This window comes from Labeo rohita, chromosome 3 (genome assembly GCF_022985175.1).
Source record: "Labeo rohita strain BAU-BD-2019 chromosome 3, IGBB_LRoh.1.0, whole genome shotgun sequence".
NCBI lineage: Eukaryota > Metazoa > Chordata > Actinopteri > Cypriniformes > Cyprinidae > Labeo > Labeo rohita.
Window position 1 is genome coordinate 25,436,055 of NC_066871.1, and position 21,620 is coordinate 25,457,674.

At 36.2% G+C, this 21,620-nt stretch overlaps 1 protein-coding gene across 2 annotated transcripts; it reads left to right on the top strand.

Moving 5' to 3' along the window:
- Positions 1-761: 761 nt before the first annotated feature.
- sez6l2 (seizure related 6 homolog (mouse)-like 2) lies at positions 762-20,213 on the top strand. 2 transcript variants are annotated; one of them, XM_051106099.1, is made up of 19 exons: positions 762-1,183; positions 3,709-3,782; positions 3,919-4,011; positions 4,147-4,368; positions 5,967-6,103; positions 6,320-6,512; positions 8,266-8,451; positions 8,569-8,752; positions 9,742-9,905; positions 10,214-10,408; positions 12,439-12,577; positions 12,660-12,856; positions 12,939-13,133; positions 13,278-13,472; positions 15,072-15,263; positions 15,351-15,389; positions 15,490-15,607; positions 16,012-16,123; positions 18,963-20,213. In XM_051106099.1, exons 2-19 carry the CDS (start codon positions 3,725-3,727, stop codon positions 18,990-18,992), a joined length of 2,649 nt encoding a protein of 882 aa, XP_050962056.1. In that variant the 5' UTR covers positions 762-1,183; positions 3,709-3,724; the 3' UTR covers positions 18,993-20,213. The 2 variants fall into 2 exon arrangements, with proteins under 2 accessions (XP_050962056.1, XP_050962055.1); XM_051106098.1 differs by having other exon boundaries at positions 763-1,183; positions 3,919-4,047.
- Positions 20,214-21,620: the final 1,407 nt, after the last annotated feature.

A 21,620-nucleotide genomic window follows, 5' to 3' on the forward strand; every position in this document is an offset into this window, starting at 1 on the left:
ATGTAACCTCAAAAGACTTTATTCAAATTGAGATAAAATGTGTTTCATATGTTTGTTGGTGAAATTTATTTCAGATTCGTAAAATAATTGTTCAGTCCGATTCCGTCCTGCAACATACCTGTTTTGTGAATCGATTCATTAAAAAGATCCGGTCTCCTTATTGAACTCTGCCCCCCACTGACACCTTTGCCCCCCCTCACACACCCCTATATTCTCTCCATTACCATTGCACTACTTAATATTTATTGCACTACACTGTACATAACTATTTGAAAGCAAATATCCTTTGCACAATACATTTGTAAATTTCTGATTACATATCTGTACGTCTATTTGTAAATTCCTGTTTATAGAATATAGCAACCTGTACATTGTTCATATCTGCAAATTCCTGATTACAGTTAATAGCAACTTGTATATATGGTTCATCTATTTGTAAATCTAATTATAGTTACTAGCAATCTGTATATTATGCTCACAGTATATCAATCTGTAAATATTACCCATAGTTCTCCTTGCACATATCCCTTTTAAGTGCACTTATAACTTATACCTTTATCCTGCACTTACTGCTTATTGCACTCCTGGTTAGACCTAAACTGCATTTCGTTGTCTTGTACTTGTACATGTGTAATGACAATAAAGTTGAATCTAATCTAATCTAATCTATTTGTCAGTGAGTCTGTTGTTGACTCGAGAGGCTCATGAGTCGGTTCACCAAAAAGATTCGACTCACAAAAACGATTCGGACTTTGCTAATTGACAGTCAACGCGCCAACCATACGGTAGGAACTGCCATATAAGCCTGTTCCACTCTCACCTGCTATCCTGCCATAGGCCTAAACGGACAAAAATAAACGAATGAAAAAACACAACGAAGAACGGACGCAAGCTGATTTCCCCCCTTGGATCGAAAGCGTTATCGTCTTCTCCGTGGGTTCGAATGGAACACCGGAGCGTTCCAATGATTATTTAAAATCCGCTTGACGCGCAGCGCCAGTTGTGGTATTTTGGAGGGGGGTGGAGGAGCGAGACGCGGAGGATCGCGCTAGAAACGCAGCGGCGCGAGCGGTGCTAGAGAACAGCACACACACACACGAAATATTCAAAGAACCACCAGGACAAGGGAAGAAACCTAGAGGATTCATTTTGACGAGTAAAAGAGAGAAACTGCGTATTGCGGGTGCGTATTATCCTCTGTTTCCCTCTGACAGACAGTGGTGTTTTCGCCAGCGACCTCCACCTGCATGAAGATGCAATGGATGCGTTCATGAAATCACTGTAAACCATTCATATTAAACCGATGTTGCTTTGCTTTAGAAGGAAATGCAGGTTTATTTAGTCTAGACGGCTCGCTAATGCGTTTTGGGGGGGAAATGGGCGTCTTGCGTCATAGGCAAGGATAAGAGGAGATGTTTTTGAAGCAGATGAGGAGAAGAGCGTCTGAATAAATTATCTGAACGCTCTGCCCGCAGTGTCAGCAACATCATCTACCCGCATATTCTGTCGTGCTTATCATTAGTGTGGATACTAAACATCAGTGACGGGCCTCAGTATGTTTTCATTTTCATCCTCTTCATTTGTATTGTGAAGCCTGTTTTTTTTTTTTTTTTTTTTTTTTTTTTTATCAGCATCGGCGTGTGCGGTAAATACGAAATGAGGCTTGTGGTGGTGACTGGGCCACTAGCAGCCCAGACCTGCTCTGGGGCTACCTGTCTCTCGTTTTAACGGTGACATCATTGATCACTGAACGTGGGCACGTCAGGGGCCATATGTCTCGTGCACTGTCAGGCCTCGAGGGCCACGGCGGGGCCATAAGATTTGATATACGACAAAAGACCTAATGACATATAGAGAATATTTTACGAGATGACGCATTTCTGCAGTTTATTTTTCTTCTAAATTAGGAAACTGCAATGTTTAGCTGCGTTTCGTCAGTAATTGTTTTAAACTGCAATGATGAATACACAATTTACCAAACTAACTCTTTACACTTTAGCTTTAAAGAAGCGATCTTTTTTTTTTTTTTTTGAGTGTACCTGTATTTGTTGAAATAGGAAGTTTTGGCGATCATATCGAAGAACTCATTGCTTTAAAATAATAGCTAATAAGTTGCATAAATCATTATTTATTTTTTACTTACTTTTAAGTATGGAAGAGGGACATTTCCATTCTATAGCTCTCTAGAGAGCTTTTGATTGGACAGAATTCGCTAGTATGTATATGATGACTTACACTGAGTTTGAAAAATTTGGGTTTGGCAAGATTTTTAAAATGTTTTTGAAAGTCACTTATGCTTACCAAAGTGGCATTCTTATTGTAAAAACCATTACAATTTATAATAAAAAGTAATGTTGCGTAGATGAATATATTTTAAAATGCAGCTTATTGCTATGATGGCAAAGCTGAATTTTCAGCATCATTACTCCAGTATTCAGCATCCTTCAGAAATCATTTTAATATCCTGATTTGGTGACTTTTTTTTTTTTTTTTTTTTTGATGAACTGAAAGTTAAAAAACCATAGAATTTACTTGAAATGGAAATATTTTGTAAAATGATGTAATCAGTGCTTTTGATACATTTTGACAAAGTCAAAGACTGTAATTTTAAATGTACATTGTGTATGTCAACTTTGAGGCTCAAACATTTGACTTCGAATCTAACGTGAAAAAAACGTCACAAAACTCTTGGACGGATTTTATAAGTTTAGGTGGTCATATCGAAGTACTCCATGCTTTAAAACAATAGCTAATAAGCTGCCTAAGGTTTTTTTTTTTACTTTTACTTAATAGTGGCTTTTAGGTATGGGACAGTGGCATTGCAATTCTAGAGAGCTTTTGATTGAACAGAATTAGCGTGAATGACTTTGAAATTTTATTTTTTTTAATTTTTTTATGTTTAATAATGTTGACTACAAATGCAATTTATTCCTATGATAACAAAAGCTGAATTTTCAGCATCATTACTCACATGATCCTTTAGAAATCATTCTGGTATGCTGATTTGGTGACATTTTTTGATGACTAGAATGTTCAAAAACACAGAATTTACTTGAGATAGAAATCTTTTTTTAAAAGTATGTAATCCATATTTTTGATACATTTTGACAAAGTCAGTACTGTAATTTTAAATGTATATTGTGTATATGTGACCCTGGACCACAAAACCTGTTATAATGGTCGTTTGAAGTTCTGAAAGCTGAAGAAATAAGATTTCCATTAATGTATGGTTTGTTAGGATAGACAATATTTGGACGAGATCCAACTATTCGAATATCTGGAATCTGAGGGTGCAAAAAAAAATCTAAATATTGAGAAAATCACCTTTAAAGTTGTCCAAATGAAGTTCTTAGCAATGCATATTACTAATCAAAATAAGGTTTTGATATATTTACGACTAATGATTTTTGGCATAAACGAAAAAATTGATCATTTTGACCCATACAAATGTATTTTTGGCTATTTCTACAAATATACCCGTGCTACTTAAGACTGGTTTTGTGGGCCAGGGTCACATATGTCAACTTTGAGGAGCATACATTTGACTTCAAATCTAACATATGAAATAAAAGTCACAAAACTCTCTTTTTTTAATTGCATGGGCTCTTTAAGATCACAACTTTGACTTGCTATCTCCCTTAAATTTAATCTTTCCCTTTCTGTCCCTCTTTCCCTCTTGTCTTTTTTCTCTTGTTTGCTTGCACCCAGGCTGTCATACTAAAAAATGGTGTCCACAGTTTTTGCTGTGACACTGTCTGTCACACTGCTGCACCTGGCTTCAGGTAATGTGCACATATTTGTGTGACTGTGCTTTTGTATGTTAACTATTCACACGAGATGAATGCACTCAATATATGTAGATCACTTTACAATGAACCTATTTAACTAAAAGAAACATACGTTCTGTGGCCTTTTTAGGTGCATCTTTAGGGACGTCAGATCCTGAGGCTCCTCCCACCGTGACCTCCAGTCCCCGGCCCTTGGGAGAACTCATCCATGCTGCACTTCTGAGTAAGGAGTACCTGGGCCACACCCCTGGTAGCAGAGGTTGGTCCTTCCTAATGAGAACACTGCAAATTGCATACTTTTAAAAATAAACCAGTTCTCACCACTATTTACCATCTAAATCTGCGATTTAACTCTCAGGTACAACTACTAACCCGACCCAGGCCATCCCGTCCATCAGAGAATCAGATCCCGCCTCCACAGTGATGTCACCAGGAATTCTCACCACCGCAGTGACCTCATCGGCTGCACCTCAGGCAGGCCAATCAGGTTTTGGGAGTGCCGTGACATCACCGCCAGCTGAAGAAGAGACCACAACCACTCTCATCACTACGACAACAATAACAACAGTGCACACACCAGGTATCATAACCAACAAAAACAATTGGAGAAATCATATGTGACCCTGGACCACAAAACCAGTCATAAGGGTCAGTTTTTTAAACTGAGATTTATACATCATCTGAAAGCTGAATAAATAAGTTTTCCATTGATGTATGGTTTGTTAGAGCAATATTTGGCCGAGATACAACTATTTGAAAATCTGGAATCTGAGGGTGCAAAAAAAGTCACAGTTGTCCAAATGAAGCTCTTAGCAATGCGTATTACTAATCAATAATTTTGATTTATTTACAGTAGGAAATTAACTAAATATCTTCATGGAACATGATCTTTACTTAAAATCATAATGATTTTTGGCATTAAAAAAATCTATATTTTTGAACCATACAGTGTATTTTTGGCTATTGCTACAAATATACCCATGCTACCTATGACTGTTTTTATGGTCCAGGGTCACAAATAATTTCTAACATGAAACTGTAATCACTATAGATTATTTCCCTCAATGGGTCTCAGAACATTAAGATGATTTATAAATAATATTTTACAGTTACATATATATATATACATATGCTCGTATGCATCTTTACCACCTATTAACTTAGGGCGCAATATTTTGACAAACTTTTCTCGTCCTTCTCTAAATGATTTCGCAGCTTCCACACATTTTGGGTTTTGTAAGGACTTTTTAATGTTTCTGAAAGAGGTATCTTATATTCAATGCTGCCAACCCAGAAACAATATACAGCACTACTGAATTTTGCTATAAGATTGATTGCAACATATAATTCATTAGCGTTAATAGTAGGGGTGTAATGATACATGTATTCGTATTGAACCGTCACGGTACGGACATCTCAGTTCGGTGCATGAGGCCTTACAACGAATACAGGCAATTTACCCTCAATCCAGAAGGGGGTAATGAAACGCTGTTTGATAACCGCCCACAGAAGAACAGCGAATGCCATGAGTTGCGCACTTGAAAACAAAGACCATTGGCAGTGATCATGTGCTGATTTCTGAATGTGCCTCTCACTGACAAAATGAGTATACTTAAGGCATGTGCACTCAACTGTTTGCAAAATGGAGTTTTGTGCTTGTGTGTCCTACCTCTCTCATTCGGCAGAAGTCCAAATATTCCATAATATTTCCATATTTGCAATGTACTTTAGTCACGTAGCAATGGTGACACAGAGCTGGGCGTGCTTATGTTTGGTTCACTGTATTTTATTTTGATAAAGTACCAACTACACTGCCAAGTTAGCGTGCTGGAACTCATATGTTTTGTGTGTGTGTGTGCCGGCGTGATCACTTCAGCTGTTTCCTTATACCAGCAGAATCAGATTAAAACACTCCATTTATTGTCTTATTAATAATGCAAAAACTGTAAAAGGTCTACTTTTATTTGTGTACACTCACAACGAAAACAAAACATTGTGATTTTGTAAAATTAAGAAAATAACATAGGATGTCACTTTCTGCCATTTGATTTTCCTTTCAGTGAATAAATTAAGCGTGTCACAAAAATGAACTGAACCTCAGCTTATATAGGTTATGTTACGTATCGCACTATTTTTTCCCTTTCTAACTTTCTATATGTATTTAAACTGTCTCTCCAGTTCAGTGCAATGCCAGTCTGTCAGGAATGGAGGGAATAGTCGAGTCCCCTGATCCACTCTCCTCCTCATCTCCCTTTTCCCCGCTGGAATGCACCTACAGCATCACCGTTTATCTTGGATATGGTGTTGAAATACAGGTGTGATGCCTTCACCGTTATCACGCCTTCTATTATAACCTCAGATAACTTCTCTCTACGTCACCATGGTTACTGCCTGTTAACATAGCTGATGCATCTTGTTGGCATTTGCATAGGCGATGTCACTCTAATGAGTTCTGAAATCTTTGCCCTTGATACAATCTTGGATGATGGCATCATTAACCGTTGTTATGGTAACACCTGTCTGTTTTAAAGGTGAAGAAAGTAAACTTGTCCAAAGAGGAGTCTCTCACCATTCTGGAGCTGGGTGGGACGGTGCCTGAGCTTTTGGCCAATGAGACGCTAATGAGTGAAGGTCAGGTGATGCGTAGCTCAACCAACCAAGTGCAGATCCACTATAAGAGCCTGAAGCAAGCCAATCATGGTGTTTTCAGCTTTCACTATCAAGGTATTTGTCTAGACTATCATTCAAAAGTTTTTTATTTAAAGGGGTCATCGGATGCAAAGTTCACTTTTACATGTTGTTTGCACATTAATGTGTGTTGGCAGTGTGTGTACACAACCACCCTATGGACCCTTTCACAAGCCTGTGATGATGCGTTTTAATGGTTATCATCATCATAAATCCTTTAAACTTTTTTAGATTTTGATTTTTAAAAATATGTATGTGCATTTATAACACTATACTTTGTATTATACCACCTTTTCATCAAGTTACAAAAAAACTAGTTAACGCTAATGCGAGGGTGTTTCTAATGCTGCGTCTATTGGAAGGATGGTAAATTTGACATTGTTCTCTCTTCTGACTGCCGATATCAGTCTCTCTCAATTTTTTTCCTTTGATTAAAAGTTGTGAAAACACTATTGTGTAGTTTTTCTTTTGCTATATGAGCAAATGTAAATGCATAAAATATATTTGTGGTACTGTCTCGGATTTTACCCAACTATGACGACTTCCGTTATGAGAAACCTGAAAATGTGAGAAAGTTTACATTATGCTAAAAATCCACCCAGTGTTTTTATTTAATCTGTAAAAATAATTTCCCCTTTTTCAAATCAAGCCATTCTTAGCATCGTGTCTGTGTGACGTCACACCGACAAAGGCAGCTCTTACGATAAATTGACTGACACGGCCGTCTTACCTTAGACCCACCTTGATGAGATGTAACAGTCCGATCGCCACTGTTTCAATGCCAGAGCAGGGATGACAAGAATGGCTCCTAAGTGATTGAGGTGTTGTGTTGTTGGATGTAATAAAGAACATAGTGGTCGTCGTTTACATACAATTTTTTTTATCTAATTAATTACATGTTTCGAATAATCAAACTAACCGCAAAATAAATTTAACTGTGAAAATACCCACAAAAGATTTAAAGCTATTTTTGTGTTAAATGAGAAAGTATTAAGTAGACAATTGTAGCTTTAGAAAGAAATATTTCATTGGATTTAACATAGAATTTATTCCACATAAACATTTAGGCTGCAACATCGTAACGTAAACTATGGAACATAAAAGAAAATAATTTGAGAAACATCTCAGTATTTTTTGTTTATACGATGAAAGTGACTGGTGTTCCTGTAGGAAAAATGTAGGAACATTGCACCTGTAGGAAAAATGCACACTCTCTCTCTCTCTCTCTCTCTCTCTCTCTCTCACACACACACATCTTAAGATATATGTATATATAGAATAATGTGGGATTTTTTTTTTTTTTTTGTAGTTGTGCCTTGTGCGATTACATAATTGTGGCATCTGTAATTGTAATCACGTTTATAAATTCGATTAATTGTGCAGTCCTGCTATATTATGTATTTTTGCTCAGTTTTGCAGAGAACATATTACCTTTGTAGCCACAGCAGAATTGTTGCATGTCTCTGAGCAATACTTTCTCATTTAACACAAATCTTTAAATCTTTTGTGGGTATTTTCACAGTCAAATTTATTTTGCGGTTAATTTGATTATTTGAAACATCATGTAAATAATTCTATAAAAAAGTTTAATTGACTGACAGCCCTAATCTTAATATAATTTAAATGCAATTTATTCCTGTGATGGCAAAGCTGAACATTCAGTAGTCCTCAGTGTCACATGATCTGAAGACAAAGTCTAATTTGCTGATTTGGTTTCAGTTTGTAATTTTTTTGTTTTGATGTGATGGGAATGACAGAATTGTCTTGTTCTTTTAAAAACCCATTCCAGCATTCCTCCTGTCCTGCTCGTTTCCTCTTTCCCCTGAGGGCGGTGGAGTGACTGTCACTGATATTCATCCTGGTGGTCAGGCTCACTTCCATTGTGATCCTGGATTTGAGGTCAGAGGTCATGAGGTTGCAACCTGTTTGAATTCCACCCGACCCAAATGGAGCACACCAGAACCTCAGTGTGTGGGTGGGTTGCATTTTTCGTTTAGTTATTTTATTAATCTTCAATATCTACAGTAGCTTGAAGATGTTTCTGTCCATTGCCATGTGTATAAGCATTCACATGTGTTTTTGTATATTAAAGCTGTATCTTGTGGAGGATGGATTAGAAATGCTACTGTTGGACGCATCCTGTCTCCAACCCTCCCCTCTGCAAGTAACCATAGCAGCGGTAGCAATCTGAGCTGCCATTGGCTGCTGGAAGCCAAGGAGGGCCACAGGCTCCACCTTCATTTTGAGAGGGTGGCTCTCGATGAAGACAATGACAAGTAAGAATTTTCCCTCATTCATGTATTAAAGAGATAATTCACACAAAAATGAATATTACCCCATGATTTACTCACTCTCAAGCCATCCAAGGTGTATATGACTTCCTTCTGTCAGATGAATACAGTCAGAGTTATATAAAAAAATGTCCTGGCTCTTCCAAGCATTATAATGGCAGTGAATGGGTGTTGAGTGTTGAGTCCAATAACCTGCATCCATCCATCATAAAAAAGTGCTCCACACAGGGGTTGATAAAGGCCTTCTGAAGTGAATTCATGCATTTGTGTAGGAAAAATATCCATATGTAAAACGTTATAAACCATAATCACTAGCTTCCGCTAACTGTCATACGTGCGTTCTAGCGGATGACATACACTGTAAAAAACAATTGGTTGATTCAACTTAAAATAATTGATTACCTGGCTGCCTTTAAAATTTTTGGTTTGGTCAACTTGAAATGTCAAGTTGTACTAAGTGACAACTTATATATTTGAGTTGATTTAACTTAAAATTTGAAGGCAGCTGGGTAACAAGCTCAGCTTTTAAGTTTAACAAACTAAATTTTTAGTTTAATCAACTCAAATGTCTAAGTTGTGACATAGTACAACTGAAAATTTCAAGTTGATAAACTTATTTGAGTTGACTGAACTTAACATTTTAAGGCAGCAGGGTAACAAATTATTTTAACAAATTGTCACGTGAGAACCAAGTTTTTATATACATATTTTGTATGTTATTTTTGATTATTTATTTTTGTGTTTGTTTTTTATTTTTGCCTTGGCTCATTAGTTGTAATACTGTATATATTTTGAAAATTTACAAGTTACACAGAGGTTTACTGTTGATAAAAAAAAAAAAAAACACCAAATGAGATCTAATTCTTCCCGTACAACCTGCCATGATTTCAATCCTTCCTGGATCACTCCTTTCTTTTAATGTCACACTTAATATTATTTTGATCCTTTTCCATACCCTCTCATTCTTTTCCTAGGCTGATTGTGCGTAGTGGGAATAGCACTACAGCTCCGCTCCTCTTCGACTCGGATCTGGATGACATTCCAGAACGAGGCTTTGTGAGTGAGGGAATGTCTCTCTATGTGGAGCTCACAGCAGATTCCTCCTCCATTCCACTGCTGCTGGCACTCCGCTATGAGGGTACGACAACATGTTACACATTCAGCAAAATAAATTTCATTACTATAAACCAGTGGTTTTCAAACCGGTCCTGTGAACACCCGCAATACTGCACATTAGCTCATTAGTAGAGACAGCAAGACCTGAAAAGGGTGTCAGATATGAGAGATTTACAAAATGTGCAGTGTTGGGGTGCTCGCAGGACTGGTTTGAAAACCACTGCTATAAACCATATACCACTATAAACATTGCAGTTATGTTTATATTTAATTAACACAAACATATATGAATGCAAAATGCTTATAAACATAACATCCTTTCTGTTTTAGCCTTTGATGGGGAACACTGTTATGAACCGTACCTGCCTCATGGGAATTTCAGCAGCAGCGATATCACCTTCCCACTGGGTACTGTAGTTACCTTCTCATGCTCTCCTGGTTTTGTCATGGAGCAAGGTTCAGGAGTTATGGAGTGCGTTGACCCCAATGACCCTCACTGGAATGAAAGTGAACCTGTCTGCAGAGGTATGACATCACATATTTATAACATTTGTACACTGTCATTCAAAATTTGGGGTCAGTAAGATTTAATATATTTCTTATTAAAGAAATTAATCGTTCTAGACACACAGATTTGATCAAAAGTGACAGTATAAACTTGTACATTGCAACAAGAATATTTTATTTCAAATTAATGCTGTATCAAAGAATGCTGACACATTGTATCACAGTTTCCATAAAATATTAAGCAGCACACGTGTTTTCAACATTAGAAATAATAAGTGTTTATTGAGCAGCAAATAAGCGTATTAAAATGATTTCTGAAGGATCATGTGACACTGAAGACTGGAGTAATGATGCTAAAAATCCAGTTTTAACATCACAGCAATAAATTACATTTTAAAAATATATTAAATTAGAAAACAATTATTACAATTGTAATATTATTTAACTGTTTCACAATATGTACTGTATTTGTAATCAGACAAATCCATGTTATCTAATAAATGCAACCTTGGTGGACAAAACATTGAAAAATCTTACCTAAATGGTGATTTTATGTCATTAATTCAGAAACTGCACACTTATCTATTGATGCTTATCATAACTGTCAATTTGCATTAACTTAGTGCAAATTATAAAGAAAATAATCCTTGTAATGTTAAAGTGGTTCAATGTTTATTTTAAAAATCCTTCATGAAGCAACTTTCACAACAATCTTAAATTATACCTACTACGGCTGTGCAAACATCTCCGATACATCTCCAATAATGAACGCGATATTGCATAGCTTTTCAGTAAACTACGGCTCTGTGTAGTAAATGCCGCTCCATCTGACAGCATATGATGGAGATTTTCATCGAACTGACTTTTCTGACAAGAAGCTCACACTCTGTGTAATGTATCTGTGACGTGGCAAAACAATAGAGTTGGTGAATCCAAGTGCAGGCTTTATTTAAAGGAGAAGTCCACTTCCAGAACAACAATTTACAAATAATTTACTCAATTTTTACAATAATTTACAATAATTTACCCCCTTATCATCCAAGATGTTCATGTCTTTCTTTCTTCAGGCGTAACATGGTATGGTGCCCCGATTTTGAACTTCCAAAATGTAGTTTAAATGTGGCTTCAAACGATCCCAAATGTGGTTGTAAACGATCCCAGCCGAGGAAGAAGGGTCTTATCTAGCGAAACGATCGGTTATTTTCATTAAAAAAATACAATTTAAATACTTTTTAATGCCAATCGCTTGTCTTGTCTTACTCTGCTTGGACTGTTTTTGTTCCGGTTTATGACAGTTAGCGTATGTTGAAAAAGTCCATCTCATGTTCTCCCTCAACTTCAAAATCGTCCTGTATCGCTGTTCTATCTTTTTTGTTAAGAGTGTTTGATCTTCTTTGCATGTTCACCTTGCAAAGACTGGGTCGGTACTTCTGCCGATTTTTGAAGTTGAGGGAGAAAATACGATTGGAGTTTTTCGACATACCCTAACTGTCTTGAGTCAGAACACACAGAGTTCATGGAGAGAAAGGCAAGACGAGCGTTTGAGATCAAAAAGTATTTAAATTGTATTTTTTTTAATGAAAATAACCAATCGTTTCGCTAGATAAAGCACTTCTTCCTTGGCTGGGATTGTTTACAACTGCATTTGAGATCGTTTGAAGCCGCATTTAAACTGCTTTTTGGAAGTTCAGAATCGGGGCAGAATGTTCAAAATCCCTTACCATGTTGTGATGCTGTTTCCTGGCTTGACGAGACAAAAACAATAAAACCCATTATAAACAAGGCATTTGTTGTATCCAGTGGGGACATAACTACTGGTGATAATGACTCTAGTGTCTACGCCATGGCAACGTAACAAAATGTCCGCATTTGTGATCGTAGAAATGACAAACAACAAGCAATACTCTACACGGCTTAAAACTCACTCCCATGATTCCTCACTCAATCACGACATCATCAAACTACGCCTTTGTTTCTTAGTTTGTTTTAGTGGAGAAAATTACATACAGTGCCTTTAATATGATTCCTCCTTTTTCTCCTTTTCTCAGCTTTGTGTGGTGGGGAGCTCACGGACCCAGTGGGAACTGTGTTGTCACCTGACTGGCCTCAGAGCTACTCTAAGGGGCAGGACTGTGTGTGGCAAATACATGTCAGCGAGGACAAGCGCGTCGAACTGGATGTGCAAATGCAAGTATATATATTTGATTACAACAGTTTGTGTTTAATTCTGTTTTTGGTTTGATTGTATTTTTATGTCTTTTGTTTGCAGTTTGAACATCCGCCATAATGACATTCTCACTCTATTTGATGGCCATGATCTGACGTCACATGTGATTGGACAGTACCTGGGATCAAGAGAAAGGTTCAGGGTTGTATCAGGAGGTTCAGAGGTCACCATTCAGTTTCAGAGCGATCCCGATGACTCTACGTTTATACTGAGCCAAGGCTTCCTCATTCACTACAGAGGTAAACGTCAAAGGGCTTGTCCTTTTTCTGTGTCTTTTGTGCTGCAGCTTACAGTGATGTCACTTCCTTTTGTTTCTTGCAGAGGTGGAGCCAAATGACACATGTCCTGCCCTTCCACAAATTGAGTTTGGCTGGAGCAGCTCTTCCCATCCATCTCTGGTGAGAGGCAGTGTGTTAACCTATCAGTGTCAGCCTGGTTATGACATTGTTGGGTCTGACATCATCACCTGCCAGTGGGATCTCTCCTGGAGCAACAACCCACCCACATGTGTGAAAAGTGAGCTGAGTTATGTTTATCACTGGAGCACACTAATGTATTTAATGGGTCACTTTGATTAGTAGACTCGTCATTTACCGGTTTGATTATTTGATTAATACTGTACACACTCTCTTTTTCCTTCTGGTTTTGATGTCCCTCTAGTCCAGCAGTGTCCTGATCCAGGAGAAGTGGTCAATGGAGCGCGCTCAGTACATCCGGAGTCCGGTTTCACTGTGGGAACAGTGGTACGCTTCACATGTAACCAAGGTTATCAGCTGGAAGGCCCAAACCAGATCTCCTGCCATGGCAGAGACACCGGCATGCCCAAATGGAGTGACCGCAGTCCAAAATGTGTCTGTGAGTACATGTTATTTTTGTGCACATAATGAGCTACACTGGCATTCAAAAGTGTGGGATCAGTAAGATTTTTAATGTATTTTAAAGAACTCTGTTTTGCTCATCAAGGCTGCATTTATTTGGTCAAAAATACAGAAAAAATGTAATATGGTGAAAAATTACTACGATGTAAAATAATGTTTTTCTATTAAAACTAATTTATTCCTGTGATCAAAGGTGAATTTTCAGCATAATTACTCCAGGATTCAGTGTCACATGATTCTGTGATTAACTAAAAAGTTCAAATACAAATCTTTTCTAACAATATACACTACTGTTCAAAAGTTTGGTGTCAGTAAATTTTAATCTTTCTTTTTTTTTTTTAAAAATAAATTAATACTTTTATTAGGCAAGGATGTGTTAAATTGCTAAAAAGTGATAGTAACAACTTATATTGTTAGAAAAGGCTTATATTTTTGAATAAATGCTGTTCTTTTTAACTTTTTATTCATCAAAGAATCCTGAAAAAAGCATCACAGGTTTCAAAAAAGTGTTTGGCAGCACAACTTTTTCCAACATTGATCATTCTAATAATAAATCAGTATATTATAATGATTTCTGAAGGATCATGTGACACTTAAGACTGGAGTAACGATGCTGAAAATTCAGCTTTGATCACAGGAATAAATTATATTTTAAAGTATAGTAAAATAGAAACCATTATTTTATATTGTAATAACATGTCGCAATATTACTGTTGTTTTGTGTATTTTTGATTAAATAAATGCAGCCTTGATGAGCATAAGAGACTTATTAAAAACATTACTAGTTTGACTGATCCCAGATTTTTGAAGCAGTGTATGTGAGGGATTGTGTATGTGGGAGAAAAGTTTATTTTGTGTAGATTTAATTCAAGTTTTTGAAACTGATTAATATTAATAATTAGGCCTATCAAAATTAATGCATTCATGCATTTGATTAAATACACAGAATAAAAAACAAACAACAACTGAAATAAAAAAATATATATATATTAAAGATTTTAATCAATTGGCAATCTTAACGAGGTCTTAAATAATGCTAAATTACTAATACACTGCTTTCAAAAGTTTGTGGTCAGTAAGATTTTTAAATTAATGCTTTTATTATGCAGGGTTGCATTAAATTAATCAAAAGTGATAGTAGAGACATTTACAAAGTAACAACATTTTAGATTTCAGATAAATGCTGTAAAAAAAACACAAAAATATTATTGAGAACAACTGTTTTCACCACTGATAATTTTAAGAAATGATTCTAGAGCAGCAAATCAGCATATTAGAATGATTTCTGAAGGATCATGTGACACTGAAGACTGAAGTAATGATGCTGAAAATTCAGCTTTGATCACAGGAATAAATTATAATAATATTTCATAAAATAACTGTGTTGTTGATCAAAAAATGCAGGCTTGGTAAGCTAGAGAGACTTCAAGAACTTGAACAAACTTTTATTGACCCCAAAGTTGTGAATGCTAGTATCTGCAAGATAAAATATTACAGATACAGCTAAATATTTTTGTCCCAAGTACCAGGTAAACCATCAATTAACCATATTGCTCTCTATTTTTCTCCTAAACAGTAAAATATGATCCATGCCCAAACCCTGGCGTGCCTGACAATGGCTACCAGACTCTGTACAAGCACAGTTACCAGGCAGGTGAGACGCTGAGGTTCTTCTGCTATGAGGGCTATGAGCTCATTGGGGAAGTCATCATCAACTGCGTCCCAGGACACCCCTCTCAGTGGAACAGCCCACCACCCTTCTGTAAAGGTATGTGGATGTGAACTAGTCTAACACACAGAGAGTTGGCATTTCTGTCTGAAGAGTTTGAATACATCATGTTTTATTTATTTACAGTGGCCTATGAAGGGCTACTGGACGATCATAAATTGGAGGGTAATGTTGATTATCATCAAGTACTATTCATATTGGTTTCATAATTTGGCCCGCTGTGTCTCATAATGATGTCTGTGTTATTAACTTCCACTCTTTGCAGTCTCTCAGTCATTAGAGGCCTCTCATCAAATGCTAAGTGAGAACATTGCATTGGCTATCATCCTGCCAATCATTCTGGTCATCCTTCTGATTGGTGGAATCTACATGTACTATACCAAGTAAGTTTGGCATACTTGTGTTTCATAAATCAAAACTGGCCCTATTACCTTTTACAAATGTTCTTGGTCTTATTTCATATAATTTATTATTGTACATCATTTCAGAGAAAAGGAAAAATGCAAGGTTTATAAAAACAGGTGTTGCTCTTAGAATTTCTGGCATGGAACGGCCACTTTCTAGTTTCCAAATCCATTTCCCTATGGATAAATTCAATCCTACCTTTGCATTTGACACTGAAATTTATCACATTACTAAAAGCAGAAGGGCTTGTGAGTGCTATTTCTTGTTGACTTTAACATTCAGTTGTTTTCTCTGATTATCGTCAAAACCTTCTTCACAGCTGTTCCTTATTTAGCTCTACTGCACTAACACCTCTCTCATCATTTCTTCCTGTCTCTCTCAGTGTGTGTAGGTGGCAGTGGAAACCTTTGTTCTGGAAGTCTCTCTCTCACACCCACTCCTACAGTCCCATAACGGTGGAGTCTGACTTTAACAACCCTCTCTATGAGGCAGGGGTAAGATGCTCATCACCTAGTGGAATTTGTACTTGTAAACTGTTAAGATGTGTAACTAAACAGTAAGAAATCAAAGGCATGTTTACACATTGATTTTCTCTCTAGGGAATCATAGTCTGTTCGCTATCTTGGATCTTGCAGATCTTCCAGCACAGCATTCCCTGTCTTATTTTATGTATAGAAAAATATACTCACTAAGGCTGCAGTTATTGGTTCAAAAATACAGTAAAATCAGAAATATTATTACAATTTAAATGATTAATTTTTGTTTTAATATCTTTTACAAAGCTGCATCATTTACAAATTTTCATCAGTCATTACTGCAGTCTTCAGTGTCACATGATCCTTCAGAAATCATTCTAATATACTGGTTTGCTGCTTAAGAAACATTTATTATTATTGTCAACGTTGAAAACAGTTGTAAAGTTCAGTTGTAAATGTCTTTACTGTCACTTTTAGTCAATTTTAATACATCTTTGCTAAATAAAAGTATTAAAGGAGTAGTTCACTTCCAAAACAAAAGTTTACAGATAATGTACTCACCCCCTTGTCATCCAAGATGTTAATGTCTTTCTTTCTTCAGTCATAAAGGATTTTAGGATTTCTCTCCATATAATGGACTTCTATGGTGCCCGTGAGTTTGAACTTCCAAAATGCAGTTTGAATGCAGCTTTTACAAATCTCTAAACAATCCCTGCTGAGGAAGAAGTGTCTTATCTAGCTAAACGATCGGTTATTTTCTAAAAAAAAATAAATAAATACAATTTACATACTTTTTAACCTCAAACGCTTGTCTTGTCTTACTCTGTGTGAACTTCCGGTATGTCCGGTATATACCTTCTGGGTATGTCGAAAAACTACCATCTCAATTTCTCCTCCAACTTCAAAATAGTCCTACATCGCTGTTTTACCTTTTTGGGTAAAATATGTTTGATCTTCTTTGCATGTTCGCTTGGGTCAGTACTTCTGCTGCGATTTAGGACGAGTTTGAAGTTGGAGGAGAAAATGAGATGGGAGTTTTTCGACATACCCTAACCATCTTGAACAAAACTGGAAAAAAAATTTTTTTTAATTTAGACAAGACGAACGTTCGAGGTTAAAAATTATATACATTTTTTTTTTTAGAAAATAACTGATTGTTTTACTAGATAAGACCCTTCTTCCTTGGCTGGGATCATTTAGAGCCCTTAGAAGTTGCATTTAAACTGCATTTTGGAAGTTCAAACTCGTGGGCACCATAGAAGTCCATTATAGAGAAATCCTGAAATGTTTTCCTCAAAAAACATAATTTCTTTACGACTGAAGAAAGAAAGATATGAACATGTGGATGGGGGTGAGTAAATTATCTGTAATTCTGGAAGTGAACTACTCCTTTAATTTCGGTTTTCTTTTTTTAAAGCAATAAAATCATACTGACTCCAGACTTTTAAATGGGAGTGTAGATGCTGCTCATATCAATTTTATAAAAAAGGTGTGTTTTTTTTGTTGATTTTTCTGGTCGACTAGTGGTCATTGATTTTAAGCAATTAGTCGACTAATTGCATGTTTATTAATAAACCATGTAAATCCTAATAATGAGTATAATAAGCGCTCAAATGCATTCAAAACCTTGCCAAAGCACACCGGCAGAAGTAATGATTATGAATGTGTCAACAGTACTAAGGCTGCATTAACATTTTAATAATTTATTGATTTTATTTAACTAGTGCTTTCTTTGTTTTCGGCTTAGATGAAGAGATCAAGTCAGCGACACTGGATGCGCCTTTATGCTTGTTTCATACGGATTACATAATCTGAGAATATTTGTTTTCCATTTGAATTGGTTCATTTGAAAGTAAACATTTCACTCTCTACAGATGTATTTTTTATGTATGTAAGACAAGTATACACAGTTTTGGTTATTTTAATTTTTTCAACACGCTTAAGTTCAAAGACCGAGACGGCAGAAAGCACATCCTGTTTACGTTCATTATTTTACAAAAGCACAATGTTTTGTTGTTATTGTGAGTGCATATGTAACGGAGGCCAGCAAGTGCATGCTGTGCAGGTAAACCTCACTCCCCTGACCTCAAGAGATGCACTAGCGACTGATGCTAGAGGTTGCAGCCTTTAGCCTCCTTGTTAGTGCGTCCGCCTCCCATGACGGAGACCCGGGTACGGGACCCGCTCGGAGGGGTGGAGGGGTTACACATATATAACAGGGGTGGCGAATTCCGGTCCAGGAGAGCCGCAACCCTGCAGAGTACAGCTCCAACCCTAATTAAAACTCACCTGCCTGTTGCTTTTTTAGTAACCCTTCAGACCTTGATTAGCTTGTTCAGATGTGTTTAATTAGGGTTGGAGCAAAACTATGCAGGGCTGTGGCTCTCCAGAACCGACGTTCGCCACCCCTGATATATAACATATAGTAAATAAACATAGAGTGTTTACAGATTCGAAAGATGTATTACTCTTATATGTATGACCAAAAATGACGGAGTATTTTAAGTGCAAGTGACCACACCGGCGCCTCTGTCTGTCGCCCGATATATTATGACATTGACCAGCTGTTAACAATCTGTCCGTCACAGACTGTGTGAATTTGCCACTTTCTGTGTATTTTTTTCTGCGACTAAGCGACTAATATAATTGTAATTGGTTAAACCAAGCCTCGTTTTGTTGACTAATGGTTAGTTGAATATTAGGGGGCAGCCCTAGTATTTAGTGTCTGTTTATCTATATTATATTATATTAATTATAGCTTTTCAAATTAGTAGACAGTATTGCTAGACTTCAGATGATGATTTTGTTTTATTGTATTTGCTAGTGAATTGTGTTTTGTTTCCCTCTCTCACTGTAGGACACACGAGAGTATGAGGTGTCCATCTGAGACAGGAGTCTTCAGTGAATCCAAATTTTGGGTGACTGAAAAGGAGAAGAAAGGAAGGATACTGTTATTTTTCTCTCTCTGCAAGACATTCATTTGTATTATTCAATTAATTACAACACACAAATCCCACTCTACACAGTCTCTCTCTTCTCCCTCTCGGTCGATTCACTGACGTATGTATGTATCAAGTGCGTTTGCTTGCGAGTTTATGCAGGTGCTGTGTAGTATGTCAGCGTGTGTTTACATGTGTGTGTATGTTACTGGCTGTATATGTACATCAGAGTAATGAAACACTGAAAGTAACAACAAAAAAGTTGTAAGTACATATTGTGAGTGTGATTTCCACAGTCTGGCATGTTTTATAACAGAAGGTTTGGTGCCTTAAGGACTGGAAAAATGATGGAGTGAAAGACAGAAAGAGAAACTGAATGGGGAGAGAGAGAAAGAGAGAGACTTTGACACAAGTGAGACAAAGATAGATACACATACGTATATAATCTGAAATATGAAAACTATACTCTCATGTTCCCATATTTGTATACAGACACATGGCCACACATTCACACATGCATATACATGATGACAAGAACATATTGAATGTAAATATTTTGATTGAATATTGAGTATACAAGCAGATTTCAGTGCCAAAATACATCCCATAATGTGACGTCACTTCACGTTTCACTGGTTGCCATAGTATTTCTCACATGATTATGTAATAATGAGGACAATGCCAGCATTTCATATTGTTCTTTGCTGTTTCTTAAGAATCTATTTCTGCTTGATGTTGAATGACCATGTTTCAGAGGAGCGGAATGTCCTCTCGCTTACGGCACGCAACGATTGTATATTTTACCGCTTCAGCTTAGGATTCATGATCAATTATACTTACCGTCTTTGTTATCAGAGTTGATGTTGTTGCATATGCACTATGTTGAGGAAAATATATACAGAAAAAAACTGCTTGCTGTGATGCAGTAACTGAATTGAAATGCTTTTTATAAATTGCATTTTTTTTTTAATTCATCTCATGGTTTCTTGTTAATATGCAGTGAGTTTCGTCTTTTCCACTGTGCCATAACCAAAGCCCATGTTGTGGAGGGCTTTGTTGCATTATAGTATTACTTGATTGTTATTTATTTATCAACATAATATACTTGTCATGAAGACATTTATTTGCTGAGATTTAAGATTAAATAAAAGTCTCTGTTGGATGGTGAATGTGTCTTTTAATAAATAAAATCTGGGAATGGTATTTTTTTGCTATTTGAAAAAAATAATGTGTATATGTGAATGTGTGTACATAATGTATATGTATTTATGTCAAACGTTTTTGAACAGTAAGATTTTTAATATTTTTTAAAGAAGTCTCTTCTGCTCTCCAAGCCTGCATGTATTTGATCCAAAGTACAGGAAAAACAGTCAAATTCTAAAATATTTTTGCTATTTAAAGTAACTGTTTTCTATTTGAATATATTTTAACAAGTGATTTATTCCTGTGATTTCAAAGCTGAATTTTTAGCATATTACTCCTGTCTTCAGTGTCACATGATCCTTCAGAAATCACTCTTATATTCTGATTTGCTGCTCAGAAACATTTAGATGATGATGATTATTATTATTATTATTATTATTATTATGTTGAAAACAGCTGAGTAGAATTCTATTCAGGTTTCTTTAATGAATAGAAAGTTCAGAAAAACAGCATTTATCTGAAATAGAAATCTTTTGTAACATTATAAATGTCCCTATCATCACTTTTTATCAGTTTAAAGCATCTTTGCTGAATAAAAATATTAATTTCTTTCCCAAAAGAAAAAAAAAATACTGACTACAGGTATGTGTATAATGTTACAAAAGCTTTTTATTTCAGATAAATGCTGATCTTTGGATTTTTCTGTTCATCAAAGAACCCTGGAATAAGTGTACTTTTTAAAACATTGATAATGATAATAATAAATGTTTTTTTGAGCAGCAAATCAGAATCTTAAAATGATTTCTGAAGGATCATGCCACACTGAAGACTGGAGTAATGATGCTGAAAATTTAGCTTTGATCACAGGAATAAATTACATTTTAAAATATATTTGAATAGAAAGCAGTTATTTTAAATAGTAAAAATATTTTATTTGGGTCAAATGCAGGCTTGATAAACAGAAGAGACTCTTTAAAAATGTGTGTGTATTAGAGGGTGACACGGGAGTGAATTTTCAAACCTCTCCCGTCCCACTCCCAAAAAAAAAAAAAAAAAAAAAAAAAAAATCCCATCCCATCCCAATCCCACAAAAAAAACTGGGAGAAAATCCCGTCCTGTCCCAATCCCGGAAGAATGACTTCCATTCCCTCCCACTCCCGTATTATGTTTTTTTTTGGCTGGCATCTGCCAGTTACAGTAAAGAATACAGTACAGATCACAGTATGCCCGTAACTTTTTTTTACATTAGTTGAATAAAAATGCAAAATGTAGGGGTTTTGTAGGGGTGTGCATTGCACACACATTAAATTTCATGTAAATCATTCATGCAAACACACATTTCCTATTTGAATTGGTCCATTTGAAAGTAGACATTTCACTCTATAGATATATTTTTCATGTCTCTAAAGGCATCCACACTCGCACTGACACTT